The 16912-nt window shown below is 32.0% G+C and overlaps 3 protein-coding genes across 4 annotated transcripts; 1 reads left to right on the forward strand and 2 right to left on the reverse strand.

Moving 5' to 3' along the window:
• Positions 1 to 3254: 3254 nt before the first annotated feature.
• Positions 3255 to 4540, reverse strand: LOC116125226 (glucan endo-1,3-beta-D-glucosidase). Its single transcript, XM_031410953.1, has 4 exons — positions 4454 to 4540; positions 3748 to 3791; positions 3409 to 3643; positions 3255 to 3324 (listed from the first exon to the last, which is right to left on the reverse strand). Exons 1-4 carry the CDS (start codon positions 4512 to 4514, stop codon positions 3299 to 3301), a joined length of 366 nt encoding a protein of 121 aa, XP_031266813.1. The 5' UTR covers positions 4515 to 4540; the 3' UTR covers positions 3255 to 3298.
• A 5683-nt stretch (positions 4541 to 10223) lies between these two features.
• LOC116125224 (fatty-acid-binding protein 3, chloroplastic) lies at positions 10224 to 12888 on the forward strand. The gene is made up of 5 exons (XM_031410950.1): positions 10224 to 10544; positions 11532 to 11633; positions 12031 to 12186; positions 12288 to 12502; positions 12625 to 12888. The coding sequence occupies exons 1-5, from the start codon at positions 10334 to 10336 to the stop codon at positions 12781 to 12783; spliced, it is 843 nt and encodes a 280-aa protein (XP_031266810.1). The 5' UTR covers positions 10224 to 10333; the 3' UTR covers positions 12784 to 12888.
• A 646-nt stretch (positions 12889 to 13534) lies between these two features.
• LOC116125223 (receptor-like serine/threonine-protein kinase At1g78530) lies at positions 13535 to 15486 on the reverse strand. 2 transcript variants are annotated; one of them, XM_031410948.1, is made up of 6 exons: positions 15326 to 15486; positions 15094 to 15235; positions 14677 to 15015; positions 14184 to 14438; positions 13960 to 14093; positions 13535 to 13814 (listed from the first exon to the last, which is right to left on the reverse strand). In XM_031410948.1, the coding sequence occupies exons 2-6, from the start codon at positions 15227 to 15229 to the stop codon at positions 13614 to 13616; spliced, it is 1065 nt and encodes a 354-aa protein (XP_031266808.1). In that variant the 5' UTR covers positions 15230 to 15235; positions 15326 to 15486; the 3' UTR covers positions 13535 to 13613. The 2 variants fall into 2 exon arrangements, with proteins under 2 accessions (XP_031266808.1, XP_031266809.1); XM_031410949.1 differs by having other exon boundaries at positions 15317 to 15463.
• Between the last annotated feature and the right edge of the window lie 1426 nt (positions 15487 to 16912).

Raw genomic sequence — 16912 nt, forward strand, 5'->3', positions numbered from 1 at the left:
TTTTAACATGAATGTTTTTTTTTTTTTTTGGGTTAAATTGTCATGAATTGTGGGATGGGCAATTTGTTTTCTTTGAAAAAATGTGGTTTAGAGGTTAAAAGAATTAATATTTTTTTTTTTTAGTGATCAAGAGTATCTGCATCTTGCGCACACCTCGACAAATCCTTTACGACCCTGAAATTAATATAGATATACTCTTCTAATATAATTATCCTTATTAGTAATTGAGAGGAATGAAAATCAAAACCCCTAAAGTCATGGAAAGTATATATATATAAATATCAATGTTAAATAACATAAAATAGATTAAAAAATTCAATTTGATTAAAAAAAAAAACTTGGTTTTTAACCAAATCTCACCTAGACAGCCAGACTGCAACTCAGCCTATTTTAAAATCTATCTTAACTTATCCATAAATTTTTTAAATTGTTGTAAACCTAGCCTAGCCTAGCTCTATTGGAGATGACATAAATAAATGATCGGATTATTATAGAATCTCTATAGTTATAATGTTGAACCAACTAAATTTATTACTATAAGGAGGTTATAACCAGTGATAGATTCAGAAATTTTTACTAGGGTGGGCTAAAGTAAAAATTAATTATACGGTAATACTTTTATCTATTAATATTTTTGTTAGGGTGGGACAAAATATATAAATTATACATATTAATATTTAAAAAAAAGAATTTGAGAGTGGGTCATGGCCCACCCAAAAAGTGGCTGGATCCACCCCTGGTTATAACTTAATAGGGGTGTAGTTACAAGAATTATTGTTTTGATAGTATGCAAAATGAATATGAAAGAGTCATTATAAAATAAGTGATCAAATTCAACAACTTCACTACACTAATCAAATAGATATTAATATATTCTTTAACCATCCAAATTAGCAACAAGTCGTTCATGCTTTAACTGAAGAAGGAATCATTATTGGAATTAGACAATAAGAGGGAGGAGATAATCCTGATGATGAATATAGTACAAAAATACCAAAAGTTTTATGCCAAGAAGCTTCAGGCATGCAGTTATAAATATTTTGGCTTCAACAAGAAGGTGTTTATGTTGGCGACTTATTACATATCTGCAAGATAAAAGATATGGTAATAACTCTAAAACATAAATCATTGTCTCAAACAACTTTAGTTAAATATTTTATTTCATCTTAAACATTTAATGTAACATAATATATATATTTTTATAATATACATACAATTATTACTATGTATAAATAAATTTCTTAAGGCGAAACTTAAAAAAATTATAACTTGATATAAATTTTATTCTTATTTATAATATGTCTAAGTTGGAACCAAATTTTTTTTTTTTTATGATTACATGAAAATTATTTCTATACCAATATCAGTAACTACAGCGTAATATTTTAACTCACTTCAAAACTTGAGTATAATAATACAATATATTTTATATTTTCTTGGGAGTATGGCCAGTATATTCTGGATGATACATGAGAATCCAATAATTTCGAATTTAAAAAAATAAATGTAGTTGTAACATTGTCTCAATTCTCAAGCTTGATTTTTAGACAGTCATATCAAGTGGGTCAGACCAAATCTTCATTTCAAAATATTATTTCAATTAAATACGTACAATATATAATTTATATATATACTTCATTCATCCATTAGGGTCTACCTGCCAGTTATTTTGGATGGGTAGATTAAAATTTAAAAAAAGATTTTAAATTAAATTGTAATAATTAATAAATAAGGGGGTCAGATCTTGTCTATGTTTGAATATTTTTATTGATTTTATTATTGAAATACTGAAAAGATCACTATTAATTATGTAAGCATACACGTGATGATTTGGTTGTTGGTGAAGTGGAATATTATACTCTGATTAACATTACTTAATTTAGTTGTTTACATATAATTAGTTACAAAATCTGATAGCTTAACAACTAATGTTACCTGGGGTATTATTATTTGGAGGATATTTATTTTTTTAAATAAAAGAAAAATAATACAAATTTTATTTGTATCAATAAACGGACACATTTATCATTTAAATGACATTTTTAAAATATGTATATGAAAAAGTGTCTATTTATTTAAACAATTGTTCATTTATTAGTTAAATAGTATTTGAATTGATAAATGTATCCATTTATTGATACAAATAAAACTTGTATAATTTTTTATTTAATTTTTAAAATAAATATCCTCCTATGGATAATAACTCATGTTACATAAATCCAGAATTAAAGGACTCATAGCCCATGAAATTTACTTTTATAAGCATATATATAAATAAAATATGTAATGTATAAAAAATAAAAAAAAGTTTTAGATAACATATATATCATGTATATATTTTTATATCAAAACGTACAAGTGACATTTATATTTATAAACATGTATAGCATCTTATATATAAAAGGAAAGTCATAGGTGAGACAAACATACCTCATCATCTATACGCTAATCTAATAAAATCTCATCACGTATATTTATTTTAAATTTCGTTCATCTAATCATTTGATTAGAGATTTTTAAAATAAATCCATATATGATGTAATTCTATTCAATAGGTGTGTATAGGTGATATAATACGTCCGTCCCAACTAAAACTCTCTCTTTATGTCAAAACGCATAAGTGCTATGTTTAAGAGAGCGTATAAATACCTCATAGCTCATATACATAAAAAGAAATCTTAAATGAAATAAATATATGTATAAAAATTCAATCTCATATAAATTTAAAATAAAAATATATATGATAAAATATTATTAGATAAATATATAGATGACGTAATACGCTCGTCCCACCTAAGACTTTTCTTTTATAAATGCACAAGTAATATGTTCATAAACATATATAAATGTCTCATATAAAGAGAAAGTTTTAGGTGAAACGAACATATCACATCATCTATATATTCATCTAATAAAATCTTATCACATATATATTTATTTTAAATTTCATTCCTCTAGGTAATGTAATATACATTTATCTCACCTAAAACTTTCTTATAATTTCTATTATTAAATAAACTGTATTCTGTATTAACTTGACAAAAAATGGATGTATAAAAAAAATATAGAATTTAACTAAATTTAGGATGAAAATTAAGAAAAGTGGAGGCAATGAAAAAGAAAACGTTTTCACTCAACCTGCAAATTAGAGTTTGTTTTGCTGTTTCTAAACAACAATATATTGCATCTATTAGAGAATTACAAACTACTTTCATTAATTCATAGATATTTAACAACTAATTAAATTACCCTAAAAATTATATTTTTCAAGGCCAACTTCACTTTCTTACTCCAACTACTATGCATAGATGCAGTTACCATAACCTGCAAATCAGCCAAAACACCTTGTCTTACTTCCCAATCTCAGGCATGAATATGATTTTATTGGATAGACATAATTCAACTTACTTGGATTTGTGACGACAACGAGAGCAGAGTTCCTGAAGTCGCAATTCCAGTGGTTCCGTCCATAAGCTTGGTAGTAGAGATTCATGGCTATGGAGGCGCGGTTCATTAGATTATCCGGAGTGCTGCAAGGGCAACCTTTCTGCAAAATTCCGCAATCGACATGAGCGCATGCATAATTGATATTTGCGAGAAGAGAGGCCTGGTCCGAGGAAGGCTTTGCCACACACCATGTTTTCTGCAATATTGCAAATTTCAAATTCACAAATCCATTCATAAAAGAAGTTCGTTAACTTAATTATTAATTTTATCTTTTATTGGGGTTAATAAGTTTGATTTTACCTGCTGCTGCTGTCCATTAGTCCAATTAGTCATAGCCAAAGAATCTGATAAGAATAATTAGAGGCTTATAATTTGATAGGAATAATAATTAACAACAAAGAAACTGAGAGTTTTGACGTAACGTAATAGTTTGATAACATAGTGAATTATTGACTAATAACTAATGATTATGGAATTTTTCTATTCTATCGATTCAATAACGTTAGCAATATTTGATAATTATTGGATCGACATGAATCCTGTTACATTATTTAATATATCGATCAAATGATTATCAAAAGTCGATAACATTATCCGATAACATAACCCACAATTACATAACAATTAAACAACAACCAAAATAAGAAAAAGGCGAAACATGACAAACAATTAAAGATGTCAAGACAAGACTTTCAATAAGGAGGAGTGCTAGCAACAATCCTGAGTACGATTATGTTAACTGTCTTCGAAACACATCCATTTTAAATGAAATAAGATAAAAAAAAATGTGAGAAAACCAATAATTGCCGCATTCATGACTCCCGACTAACACTCCTCTTTCATAAAAGTTAACCTGACTTGACATTGAGCTAAATTTGAAAACAAGCAGAAAGCAAAAAGGGGAAAGAATGCAAATAAAGCAACTTTTGATGGTACGTAAGTACAGTAGAATTAACAGGAAAGTAAACTGAAATGCAGGAGTTGAAAGAGAGAGTAACGAAAATACCTGAAATGAAAGAGAAAGAGAAAGAGAAGTAGAAAAGGAAGAAGAACGCTGATTTAGGCATTGTTTTGGAAATGAATGAAAAGAAAGGAAGGGAGAAGGGGGAATTTAAAGAGAGGGGAAAAGGTGAGTGGTAACGGCTACATTCATAGAGTGGAGAGCCGTTTGAGTTAGGACACGGAAAGAGACGAAGAATAAAAGAGGCGAAAAGGCAGGCGCCCACGTGATGCTGACTTATCATTGTTCTCCTGCCGTTGGATCATTCTTGAATTAAATGCTAATAATTTATGGTGGGATTTTGCTGCCATAAAAGTTTATAACTCAAGGGCTTTCCAATTAGCATAATTACTTGTGAAAAATGATTTTTTTAGTCCTCCATGTTTAAAGATTGAAATTACCAGAGTACCCATCACTTTATTTATTAAAAAATAATAATAATAAATATAATAACAATAGTAAAATGAGAAATTAAAGTGACAAGTATGGAAGATGAAAGTAAGGTGTATGGCCTTACGATTCTTTATGTTTGGGCTTTTCTATTTCAATATTTCTATTTTATTTTTATGTATGAAGTATTTTTATCTATTAAGTTTCCCTAATAATCTTAGGATATTAGTGTCTTTTGTAGCCTTATGACATAAATATTTTCGTTCAACAAAAATAAGTTTCTTTGATTTCTCCTGGTAGTGTTAAATCTCTCTTTCATCATAGGTGGTGAAATATCAATTTAGTCCCTATAAAGTTTGATTTAGTCCAATTAGGTTAAATTGTTTTTGTTTAGTCCGTTTAATTTTGTTAAGTTTAGTCCTTACTTGAAGAGTGCGTTCAAGAAATGTTAGATTACTGAGAATGTTATATTAATAGAAAGTTAAATTATCTTAAAGATTATTGGGAATCTTTAGGAAAATGTGTTTGGTTAGTTGGAATAAATTGGTGGGTATGTTATATTAATATGTTTGGTTGTGAGGAATAAATTGGTGGGTATGTTATTTTAATTACTAAATTGCTAATATTATTTTTATTATTAATTTTTAAACAATTTCTTTTAACCCTCAACATTTCAGATTTAGTTAAAACACCACAGTTTATATAAAACTTTAATTTGTAAAAAAATCACCCCCACCCACCCTAAGCCACTGTCGACCGTTGGCTGCCGCCTAGAGTCGTTGGAAGTCACTGTAAATCGCTAGGAGTCGTTGGGAGTTGTTGATATGGCCATTTCCGACCATATTAATGGTCGAAAACGGCCAAATGACCATAGATATGATCGTTAACAGCCAGATCTTGCCCAGAACTGGCCGTTAACAGCAAGATCCATTGATTTGGTCGGAAATGCTCAAAATAGTTCTGGCCATTTCTAGCCAGATCTACGGCCATATTGTCGACTCTCAATGACTCCCAACGACTTTCGACAATGACCGGCGGTGGTGGCTGGGTGGTGCTAGTGGTGTGCAATTTGTTTTAAATATAAGTGCATTATTGTTCTAAAACTTAATTAAACAAGGGTAAAATTGTAATAGTAGATTAATATAAATTGATTTTAAAATAAAGATATTATTGTTCAAAAAAATTATTAATAAATGATAAAATTATAACAAAAATAAAATTATCAAATAATTTTACAATACTTAAAAAATTTGAGATAATAGATTACTTTTAATATTATCAATAATAACTATTATTAATATTAAAATGTTATCGAAATTTTATATAAAATAATATAAATAACATTACCCTCGATATAAGTAACATCTAAAAAGTGTTTCCCCGGGCGAAGGGCAAGGAATCAGAACGGGACATGTTGTTAGTGTCACATTAACTGCCACTTACTAATGAGCATCGAAATATGCACCCTTCAAGCCGTTGTCTTACGAGTGTCAGTAAACACAGTTATCGGTGATGTCTTTATTGATAAATAATGCCTGGACACTAATTAATAATTAGTAATTATTAACTAATAAAGGTCAAAAACCATTATATTATATATATAATGGTTTACCTCCCCTCGGATATTGGCTCCTTTAAGTTTTGGTTATGTTTTCTTTCTCTATTTCATATGTTATGTTTTGTTTAATATTCGGGTCTTGCGCTATCTTTACCATTTGAGGTGATATTACACATCCAAGAGGTTGAACTTACGAACATGGAATCCTCTTCAGTTTTATCTACGTTTACTGCACCTGTAAATACTAGCTTATCTAGATCTTCTTCTAAAGTAGACAGTCTGTATGAAATATCTTATATCCCAGAAAATCAAAAAATCCAAGACACTATCCCTCCCATTGTAAATCCTTACATAGNCGTTTAATTTTGTTAAGTTTAGTCCTTACTTGAAGGATGCGTTTGATTCAAGAAATGTTGGATTACTGAGAATGTTATATTAATGGAAAGTTAAATTATTTTAAAGATTACTGTGAATCTTTAGGAAAATGTGTTTGGTTAGTTGGAATAAATCAGTAAGTATGTTAAATTAATATGTTTGGTTGGGAGGAATAAATTGGTGGGTATGTTATTTTAATTACTAAATTGCGCTCATTTTTAAATATGAATATAATTTTTTTTATTATTAATTTTTAAATAATTTCTTTTAACCCCCAACATTTCAGATTTAGTTAAAACACCCCAGCTTATATAAAACTTTAATTTGTAAAAAAATCACCCCCACCCACCTCAAGCCACTGCCGGCCGTCAGCCTCCACCTAGAGTCGTCAGAAGTCGCTATAAATCGTTGGGAGTTGTTGATATGACCATTTCTGACCATATCAATGGCCGAAAACGGCCAGATGGCCATAGATCTGGTCGTTAACCGCCAGATTTCGCCCAGAATTGACCGTTAACAGTCAGATCTATCAATTTGGCTAGAAAATGGTTAGAATAGTTCTGGCCATTTCTAGCCAGATCTACGGCCATATTGTCGACTCTCGGTGACTCCCAATGACATTCGACAACGACCGGCGATGATGGCTGGGTGGCGATAGTGGTCTGTAATTTGTTTTAAATATAAGTACATTATTGTTTTAAAACTTAATTAAACAAAGATAAAATTGTAATAATAAATTAATATAAATTGATTTTAAGATATTATCGCCTTATCGATGATGTCTTTATTCATAAATAAATGCCTGGACACTAATTAATAACTAATAACGGTCAAAAACCATTATAATTTCTTTTATATATATTACTATCATAAAAATATAAAATTTTTATGATCATAATATATATCTTCAGAGTATAATAATTATATAATTTTATTAATTGAAAGATTTAGTAGCTTACACATTGCTAATTACATAATTAGCCTTTTTTTTGATAGTTTTTCACAATGAAACATTGAAGCCTTCCTATTTCATTTATATAATATTATTATCCCACAAAATACATTGAATCATGATATAAAATAACACATATATGATCTAATTTTATTAGATTAACTTAAATGACTCAAGAAAGACTTTCCAACAAAATTCAAATACAGATATATTTATTTTTATTTATACGTGTAATTTTCAGTGATACCAAATTATCCTTCTTAATCCCTGCAATGTTTCGTTAAATTAAAGTTTTACTACAATTAATGATTATATCATGATTGATAATAATATAATATTTACCTCTCTTCTGGTAATCAATGACAAACTCTTGGGTTAACTATACTTAGGGGTCTTGTAATAACGTATCAAAAAATTTCTATTAGGGTGAATCAAAATCCAGAAATTATACATATTAGTATTTAAAAAAAAATTGAGGGTGGGCCAAAACTAGGCTGGATCCGCCCCTGGGGTCTTGTGTTCGAGTTACTAAGAAAGTTACTTATTATATTTGCGCAATTACTTTGGTTTATTGGGCTTGTTGGGTATTTCATGACCCTAGGGTTTAGACATGCTCAAATGTGGGCTTGATACCTCGGTTGCCTCTATATATATTAGGGGTGTTCAAAAGAACCTATTGGAACCGGAACCGGCAGGTACCTGGGGTTTGGTTCCGGTTCCTACCTAGAGCCGACCATCAACGGGTAGGTTCCGGTTCCAAATTTTTGGAACCGTTACTGTGCGGTTCCGGTTCCGGTTCCTATAGTTAGGAACCGAAACTAGAACCAGAAATCAGGAACCGAGACTAATATAAAATAAAATTAAAGATTAGGGGGTAAATAAAAACTTTTGTAGAAAAAGTAATATGAATACATTTATATTTATATTTCATAGCATTTAAAGTAAGTTGGTTTGACTTTTGAGAATCTACCTTTACAAAGTAATGGAGTTTGTAATTTTGAATTTTGAATTTTGAATTTATAATTTGTAATTTTATTTTTTTTAACAAGTGCCCGGTGGGGGGGGGTATTTATAAGTTTTTAAGGGTTTTTTTATCATTTTAAAAACTTTTGGGCGTCATGTAATTCTACAGGGTACCCAGAACCGGAACCATTGTTACAGGTTCTGGTTCTGGGTACCTAGGAACCGGAACCAACGGTTCCGGTTCTAGTTCCAAATTTCAAGGAACCGTCAGTTTCGGTTCCGGTTCCTTCAAAAAATGCAGGGTACCTAGAACCAGACACCCCTAATATATATATACCTAGGGGTGTTCGGTTTCGGGTACCCTACATATTTTGAAGGAACCAGAACCGGAACCGACGGTTCCTTGAAATTTGGAACCAGAACCAGAACCGACGGTTCTGGTTCCTAGGTACCTAGAACCAGAACCTGTAACAACGGTTCTGATTCCTGTTCAGGTACCTTGTAAAATTATGTGATCACCCAAAAGTTTTAAAAATGACAAAAAAACCCTTAAAAACTTACAAATACCCCCCCACCTGGCACTTGTTAACAAAAATAAAATTACAAATTATAAATTCAAAATTACAAACTCCATTACTTTGTAAAGGTAGATTCTCAAAACTCAAACCAACTTACTTTAAATGTTATGAAATATAAATATAAATGTATTCACATTANGTGTTCGAGTTACTAAGAGAGGTACCTATTATATTTGTACAATTACTTTGGTTTATTGGATTTATTGAGTATTCTATGACCCTGAGGTTTAGATAGACTCCAATGTGGGTTTATACCTCGGTTGCCTATATATATATACCCACTAAAAAAAAATTTAATATTTATTTTCTAAGCATGGCATTACAAGTAAGATGGACTCAATTTTGACGCCAATTCTATCGTGAAAGAACATTTTCCCCCTTTGGTTTTGGAAACAATCAATATTATCCTCATTTTTTTAGTTCAAGCATTAAGACTTAATCGTAAAAGGGTAATTTTGTCAATTTACCTCATATATAAAATATTATGGAGACAGAAAAAACCTAATACAACTTTATGAAGTATGAACTGACAAAATTACCTTTTCACATTTAAGTTTTAAGTTTTAACGCCTGAATTTGAAAGACTGGGGTAACAGGGGGTGTTTGCAAAATCAAGGGGGAAAAGTGTTTTTTACAATAGATTGGAGGACAAAATGTATTCAGCCTTACAAGTAAATAAAATTTAATATTTATTTTATTATCTTTTTTTATCAATTTTTTTTTTTTTTTTTTTTTGAAGTTTAATAAATTTCGAAACTCACACAGTCACATCAATGAAATTTCCATGCCCGAAATTTAGGTGGTGCTGTTTGTATGATCCTTAAATCTTTTTGTTTGTTGTTTTTGCTGTTAATCCCATTCATAATCTCCAATTTAATTCAATAATAAAATCTTGGATTAGTCATCTTAATTGTGTGCAAATAACTCACCAACTGTGCATTAACTCAGCCTATAAGTACTCACTCGCTTCACAAGTTGATGAAACTTCATAGAACACTCCGCCATTTTCATCTTCAATCAGAGAGCTAAAAACACTTTTACATTTCAAAAGCAGAATCAAAATTCTGAAAATGTTTTCAGCAGGAGCAACATTGTCGAAACCAATTTGTTTTTCCTCACAGATGCCTGCTAAAACCTGCAACTCAAAACCCAGTTTCTTTTTTCTGGGAAAATTTTCGAACCCACTTGTGTTTTCTGGCAAGAACCAATCTTACTCGCAATATTCAACATTTTCTCCTAAAATGGGACAAACCCATTTCTCTGTAAAAGCTGCTTCTTCAGGTAATGTTCTACTTCAAGTCCCTCCATGTTGCTCACAGAGTTGCATTTATCTTTTGTATGCATGCTTTTGGTGATTTGGTTTTCATGCATGTGAAAAAGTTGCTGAATTTTGATTTTGGTTTTGGTTTCTGTAGTGGGAAAATGGGTTTCAACTCATGTAGTATATGGAGCTGGAAATTTGTCTAAACATTTTGATAGAATTAATTGTGAGTATTGTCTGTGTGGAGTGGATTTTATGTCGGGTTTCATGAACATAGTGCCAAAGAAGAAGAGTTGATCTCAAGGACTTGGCTTTTCCAATAATTTATATTAGTATTAGAGGCAATGTAGAGCAAGAACTAAGCATTATGTAGTATTCAAAGTATTTATTTGCTGCACTTTGGTGGAAAATTAGGAAATCATAGCAAGCAAATTTTGGGGAATGAGAAGTCCTTTAAAAATTTTCAACCATGATACACAGACAAGTTGTCATGAGAATGTGTGGATAATTTTACGGGACATATTTTCAGTTCTGATTAAGATATAGGTTATTACAGCCATTAATATATATTGTGTTAAAGTTCATGTTGCTAATTGCTTTGGCCACTATATCTTAAAATTTTAACATTTTTTTGTTACTGGTAACCATGATAAGGTTAGCAGTTTCTTTGGTTGTGTTAGAGTTAGGTAGAATGGAGTATGAACCTCTATTTTGTTATTATTATTTGTGGAGAGGTTTTACATGAGGAATTTGTGCATGCTGAAAGACTAAGAAATCGTATCTTCTTTCATCAAAGTGGTAGTAATGAAGTGACCCTGATTCTTGTGCAGACTGAATGATTTATAGTCCAATCGGTGATGCTCTCACTTCAAATTATGTGTTGCACAGAGCCTTAAAAGGGTTATAAACAATATTGAGAATTACCAATCAACAGCTTCCACTTATGAAAAGAGCTATTAACTTTGCACCACGAATTCATAAATCCTTCTCTTTTCATCCATGTGCAGTTGGAAGTGCAGAGTACACAGAGGAACCTGTAACTAATGTAAAATTTCAGACGTCATTGAGTTTGCCAGGTTGCTCATGTCCATTGTCTTTGCTTGGAACAGGTCAGTTGCTTTAGACTTTAGTTGTAAAATTAATTATATACCTTTTGTTTAAGAATCATCATGAACAATTTCAAGGCACCACATGAATTGATGTGGAAGTGGCACTTGAAAGTATAGGAAAAAGTAAGAATCGGGAACTTAGTGTTCCCTGTCATTTGAGCCATTATATCGTGAAAGTTTTCATGTATAAGGGTGCTGATCAAGCACATACACAACTATGCATACATATCTACATATATATCTCTTGCTATGGAGTCATCAAAACATTTATTAAATCAGGTAGTGGCTTACTCTGTCTATTAAATGTTTCACTTAACATATTTCTGGTGTAGCCTGTAGAAGTCCTATTTTGAATGCTCTATGGAATAATCACTTTGATTATCCGCAATAATGTCAGGATACAGGGAGAAGGTTTTTGCTTTCATTGGTGTCAAGGTCTATGCTGCAGGACTATATATCAATCAATCTATATTAGATAAATTGAGTGCATGGAAAGGACGACCAGCAGCTCAGATTCAAGTGGATTCCTCTTTGTTTGACTCAGTTTTTCGGGGTAACTAAATGATATCAATTATTGCACCTATACTTGAAAGTTCTAATATATCTTCTAAATCTTAAGTGCAGTTGAGGTTGCTAATTATCTGTATACTGCAGTTTCTTTGGAGAAATCATTACAGATTGTTCTGGTCAGAGATATTGATGGAAAAACTTTCTGGGAAGCTCTGGATGAAGCCATCTCCCCAAGAATAAAAGCACCCACAGGAGTTGATAAAACTGCCCTGTCCACATTTCGTAGCATCTTCCAAGCACGGCCTCTTAAGAAAGGAACTTTCATCTTTTTAACATGGCTGAGCCCATCCAAGATGCTTGTAAGTTTACTATAGTTGACATAAATTTAATATTATGCTACAAAATCTTTTTCAAGTATTCTTCTTTTTTCCAACTTTCTCCTTCTCATTCCAATCAGAGGTTTTATGCATTATGATTCCAGGTTTGCATCTCATCAGATGGATTGCCATCTGCCATTGATGCTACAATTCAGTCTGAAAATGTCACTTCTGCCCTTTATGATGTCTTTTTTGGAGGTGCTTCAGTTACCCCTTCATTGAAAGCCTCAGTTGCCACTGGGCTGGCCAAAATCCTCAAGTGAAGTTAGTTTTTGCAAATTTTTGTATCTATTTATATAAGAGTATGGTAAATAATGTGTATCTTAAATATAGTTTCTTGATACCGAGCTGCTGTAAATTTTGTTGTATTTGCATGTGTTACTACTTTAAAGCTGGTTAGATAATTGAAAGAAAAAGCGGCGTTTCTCAACCAAGTACGGTGCTTTTGTAGAGTTGAGCTTGTTCGTTGTAATCCGCAAATATAATGTTATCTTGTCTTCTTAACATGCTCCTCCATGATTTTGGATGAGAATCTCTCATTCTGAATTATATTATATCCATTGAGGCATTTCTACTAGTAATGTCTTTCCTCCATGAGTAACTTCCTTTTTTTTCCTATGTTTTGCTAAATTTGTTCTTCTGTACAAATTTATTTTATGGTTCTGTCTAGTACTAACTACCATGAAAATTGAAAAGTTCATTCTTGAGAAATAAGTACAACCTGCATAAATCCATGAACCCTTTTATGTGTTTTGTTCTGTGATAGCTCACATTTTCTGCCATTTGATCATGCAACATTTTCCTTTTTCAGTGCCTTTAAGCCACGTCTTGTCCTCATAATAACTTCTGCTTGATGATCGATCAGTTTGATAAATATCTGAAGCACCATGCCTGTCTTTGTCTGTGTGTGTGGCTGTTGGCAGAGTCGCTTCAACGCTTGCTTAATTCCTGCCTAGCTTGTGATTATGAGGAAACATTTTACTATTTTCCTGGAAGGAAAGGAAAAGAAAAGAAGGGACAAAAATAATCTGCAATTAACTAGGAAACAGTTGGTAGGCTTCTGCTTGGAGAAGGCATGGTCATTAAGCATATATTAATTGTCTTTTACAACTTTTTCTGACTTAATTTTCTCAAGCATCTTGACAACCTCAGCCATTGTAGGTCTCTCGGAGGGTTCTGGTTCAAGGCATGTTAATGCAATACTGAATACAATGTTAGTCTCATCAGTTGGACAACCCCCTAGGCAAGTGTCGAGGACATACTCTTCCCTCTTGTTCTGGACAACTGCTTTGACCTGTTTCAACATTGACAAACAGTTTGTAAGTTGATGTAAATAGTATATCAGTCTGCAGAAGATGCAATGTCATATGAGTCAAGTTCTTGTTGCAACAAATTGTAAGATTTCATCCAAGTCAAGTCTATTACTGTTGAAGACATACCCATGTCACAAGTTTGGTTCCTTCCTCAAGAAATGCTTCATCCATGGGTTTCTTTCCTGTTAAAAGCTCTAGCAGAACAACTCCGAAGCTGTAAACATCACCTTTTGCTGTAGCCCTCCCTGTATCAAAATATTCTGAAGAATAACAGATGTTGATTAATAGAATATCACATAGTTAACCACCCACAAGTAAGGGAGAGACTTGATGTATGTAGTGTTTTTTACCAGGAGCCAAGTATCCAAAAGTTCCGGCTACTAATGTTGAAACATGAGTCTTCTCAGGTTCCATCAATGTGGCGAGTCCAAAATCAGACACTCGAGCCTCCATGTTTTGATCCAGCAGGATGTTGCTTGACTTGATATCTCTGTGGATTATGTGGGGGATGCAGTCATGATGAAGGTATGCTATTCCTCTTGCAGCTCCTACTGCTATTTTGTATCTTGATGGCCAATCTAAATGCTTCTTGTTTACTGATTTTCCTGCATCATTTGCTACTTTCCAATCAACCATGCAAGTAATATTATAAAAGAAAATTTATTGATTTTCATGGAATGATTTTGACACTTGAGTATCTGTTATTTTTACATTTCTGAAATTCTGACCTTGTTTGAGAAGTTCCTAGCATGTTCATGTGCTTTAAAAGAAAGAATTTCAGAACGTTATTTATATGCTGAAACTAAGAAACAAATTCTTTTTTTGAAAGCTATACATGCATACCATGGAGAAATGTATCCAAACTTCCATTAGGCATGAACTCATAAATGAGAAGATTGTATTGAGGGGCAGTGCAGTATCCATGAAGAGTAACAATATTCCGGTGCTTTATATCTCCCATTGCCTCCACCTCTCTCTCGAAACCTCTCTCCATCTCTGCAGTTCCCCTGTGCAGTCTTTTCACGGCAAAGGCTGTCGACTCATTGATCGTCAATCTGTAAACTGTTCCGAAGCCTCCTGAACCAACAATGTCTTTGTTGCTCAATTTCAGTGTCTTCTTCAGTAATACATCAGATGTTAAAGATTGTATGAATGGAGACCTGAACATCACTATCTTCCCACCTGTATTTTCCCGGAAAAAAAAAAAAATTAGTAAATCTTCATTTCCCTTCTAGCAAACCAGCTTCAAGCCATCATTACCTGAGAATCCATCTGAATAAACCATGTTCTTTCTTTTCCATCTCCGGTAAAGGAGGACAGAAACAACAATCTTTGATATAATAAAAGCTATGCAGCAGATTGTGATGTAGAATGCGATGACTCGAACATTTCCCATTTAGTCCTGCAAAATCAGATGGAATTTCAGAGAACTAAAATGAAAGTGCTTAACATTTAAATCTAGAAAACTGAAGTGTCAACTTGCCAAAGTTACCAGCCAATGATATGCAGGAGCTTCAATGGTGCCCTGAAAGGTTGAAGATAAATGCAGAAGTGTAATGGGAGAATAATGAAAGTGGTAGCTCAGTTGATTGGCAACTGCACCGGAAAATCTTAAAAGGAAGAAGACAGTTTGTCCACAAGAGCATATAATGATATAAAAACTTTCTTCTTTTGCCCAACTTTTTGTTGACACTTTGTGACACTTCATGTCATGTGGGGTTGTGACTTTTTACTGTATTTTTCCATTGCACATGCATATTTAATCATCTATGCAATTCTGGATGTATCTGCTAATTAAAAGCTTTGTTTGAATCCAAATCAAATTGTGATATGTATATCTACTTATTGTCAAATGTTTTCCAAGACTACTAAAGTTGTAGGATTGTGAATCTATGATACTACAACAGTATTACGGCAATTGTACTACTAATTAACACAATTTTTTAATTTAATAACAATTAATTATAAAAATTTTAAGAGGAGTGCTAATATCATACAGTTGTGACCATTCTCTTGACACATTTTATAATGTTATAGGGAGAACGACATTTTTCTACCTTTCAAGTTTCAAAATGACATTTTTCCACCATTTGTTTGGTTCTGTTATGATTTCTTTTAATATTTTATTGAAAAGATGAAAATACCCTTAAATATTTGATTTTATAAATTTTTTATTATCTTTTAATTGGTCAAAAAATCAAATTAAAAAAAACAGTTAACCTCACCTAAAAAAGTGAGGAATAATGCTATTATTGTTTGACTTGAGTTTCAATTCATCACGTGAGCCATCGTGTGTCGGTACAATAGTCATAGCAAAAGTGACGGTGGAGATAAATTTTAAATTTATTAATGATAAATCATTATAATCATAGGTAAAAAGTGTTGTGAAAACTCTTTTGGAGGGTCTGGGTTTTTCGGCTGTTAGCCACCAATTTCACCAATAACTTGAGTGTCCTCAGACTTAATCAAAACCATAATAACTTATGTCAATTTCTTCAAAAAAAATATTGATGGGGGCAACAACAATTTTGTGTACTAAAAATAACCTGAATTCAAGTCACAGAAAGGTTATAATTGACATGCTAGAAGACAAAAACTGATAAAGGATAAATGCTGGTAAACGAAGGAATAAAGGACAATTGAATCATGTGAAAGTATTTGCTGTAACCATGGAATATTAGCCATCTGTATATCCTACATAAGTAGACGAACAGTTGACAATTTATAAAGCCAACAAGACTCACAGGACACACTTTTTATCTATGGCAAATAAGTGCAGGTGTAAAAGCTACCTATCTTCTTCATTCAAGCAAAGGCTATCTATTAATGTTGGTCAGTTGGGAATTTGCTTTATAGCTCTTGTGAAATATTTTGAAACTCCCATTAATGCTACTGGGGTATAAAGTAGCAGTCCCACGAGGAGACTGCTAACTTACCCCAATAACGTTACTGGAGACCTTGGAAAGAAAGAGAGTGACACTGTGAATTGTGTAGACATTTTTCTGCTTTAAGAACTTGATATAATGAGAAGATCTCATATGTACATTACAGGCAAGAACAAGAATACAACAAGGGTAAC

This window comes from Pistacia vera, unplaced genomic scaffold, assembly GCF_008641045.1.
Source record: "Pistacia vera cultivar Batoury unplaced genomic scaffold, PisVer_v2 Contig161, whole genome shotgun sequence".
In the NCBI taxonomy this organism is placed as follows: domain Eukaryota; kingdom Viridiplantae; phylum Streptophyta; class Magnoliopsida; order Sapindales; family Anacardiaceae; genus Pistacia; species Pistacia vera.

Bases quoted from the DNA above. Each gene is read 5' to 3' on its own strand.
- LOC116125226 (XM_031410953.1), bottom strand. From the start codon at position 4,514: ATGCCTAAATCAGCGTTCTTCTTCCTTTTCTACTTCTCTTTCTCTTTC. The intron at 3,792-4,453 runs GTATTTTCGTTA...TATTCTTATCAG, and splicing joins CTCTTTCTCTTTCATTTCAG to ATTCTTTGGCTATGACTAAT. The intron at 3,644-3,747 runs GTAAAATCAAAC...GCAATATTGCAG, and splicing joins CTAATGGACAGCAGCAGCAG to AAAACATGGTGTGTGGCAAA.
- LOC116125224 (XM_031410950.1), top strand. From the start codon at position 10,334: ATGTTTTCAGCAGGAGCAACATTGTCGAAACCAATTTGTTTTTCCTCA. The intron at 10,545-11,531 runs GTAATGTTCTAC...ATCCATGTGCAG, and splicing joins TGTAAAAGCTGCTTCTTCAG to TTGGAAGTGCAGAGTACACA. The intron at 11,634-12,030 runs GTCAGTTGCTTT...CAATAATGTCAG, and splicing joins ATTGTCTTTGCTTGGAACAG to GATACAGGGAGAAGGTTTTT.
- LOC116125223 (XM_031410948.1), bottom strand. From the start codon at position 15,229: ATGGGAAATGTTCGAGTCATCGCATTCTACATCACAATCTGCTGCATA. The intron at 14,439-14,676 runs GTATGCATGTAT...CAAATGATGCAG, and splicing joins TTTGGATACATTTCTCCATG to GAAAATCAGTAAACAAGAAG. The intron at 13,815-13,959 runs GTATGTCTTCAA...ATGTTGAAACAG, and splicing joins GAACCAAACTTGTGACATGG to GTCAAAGCAGTTGTCCAGAA.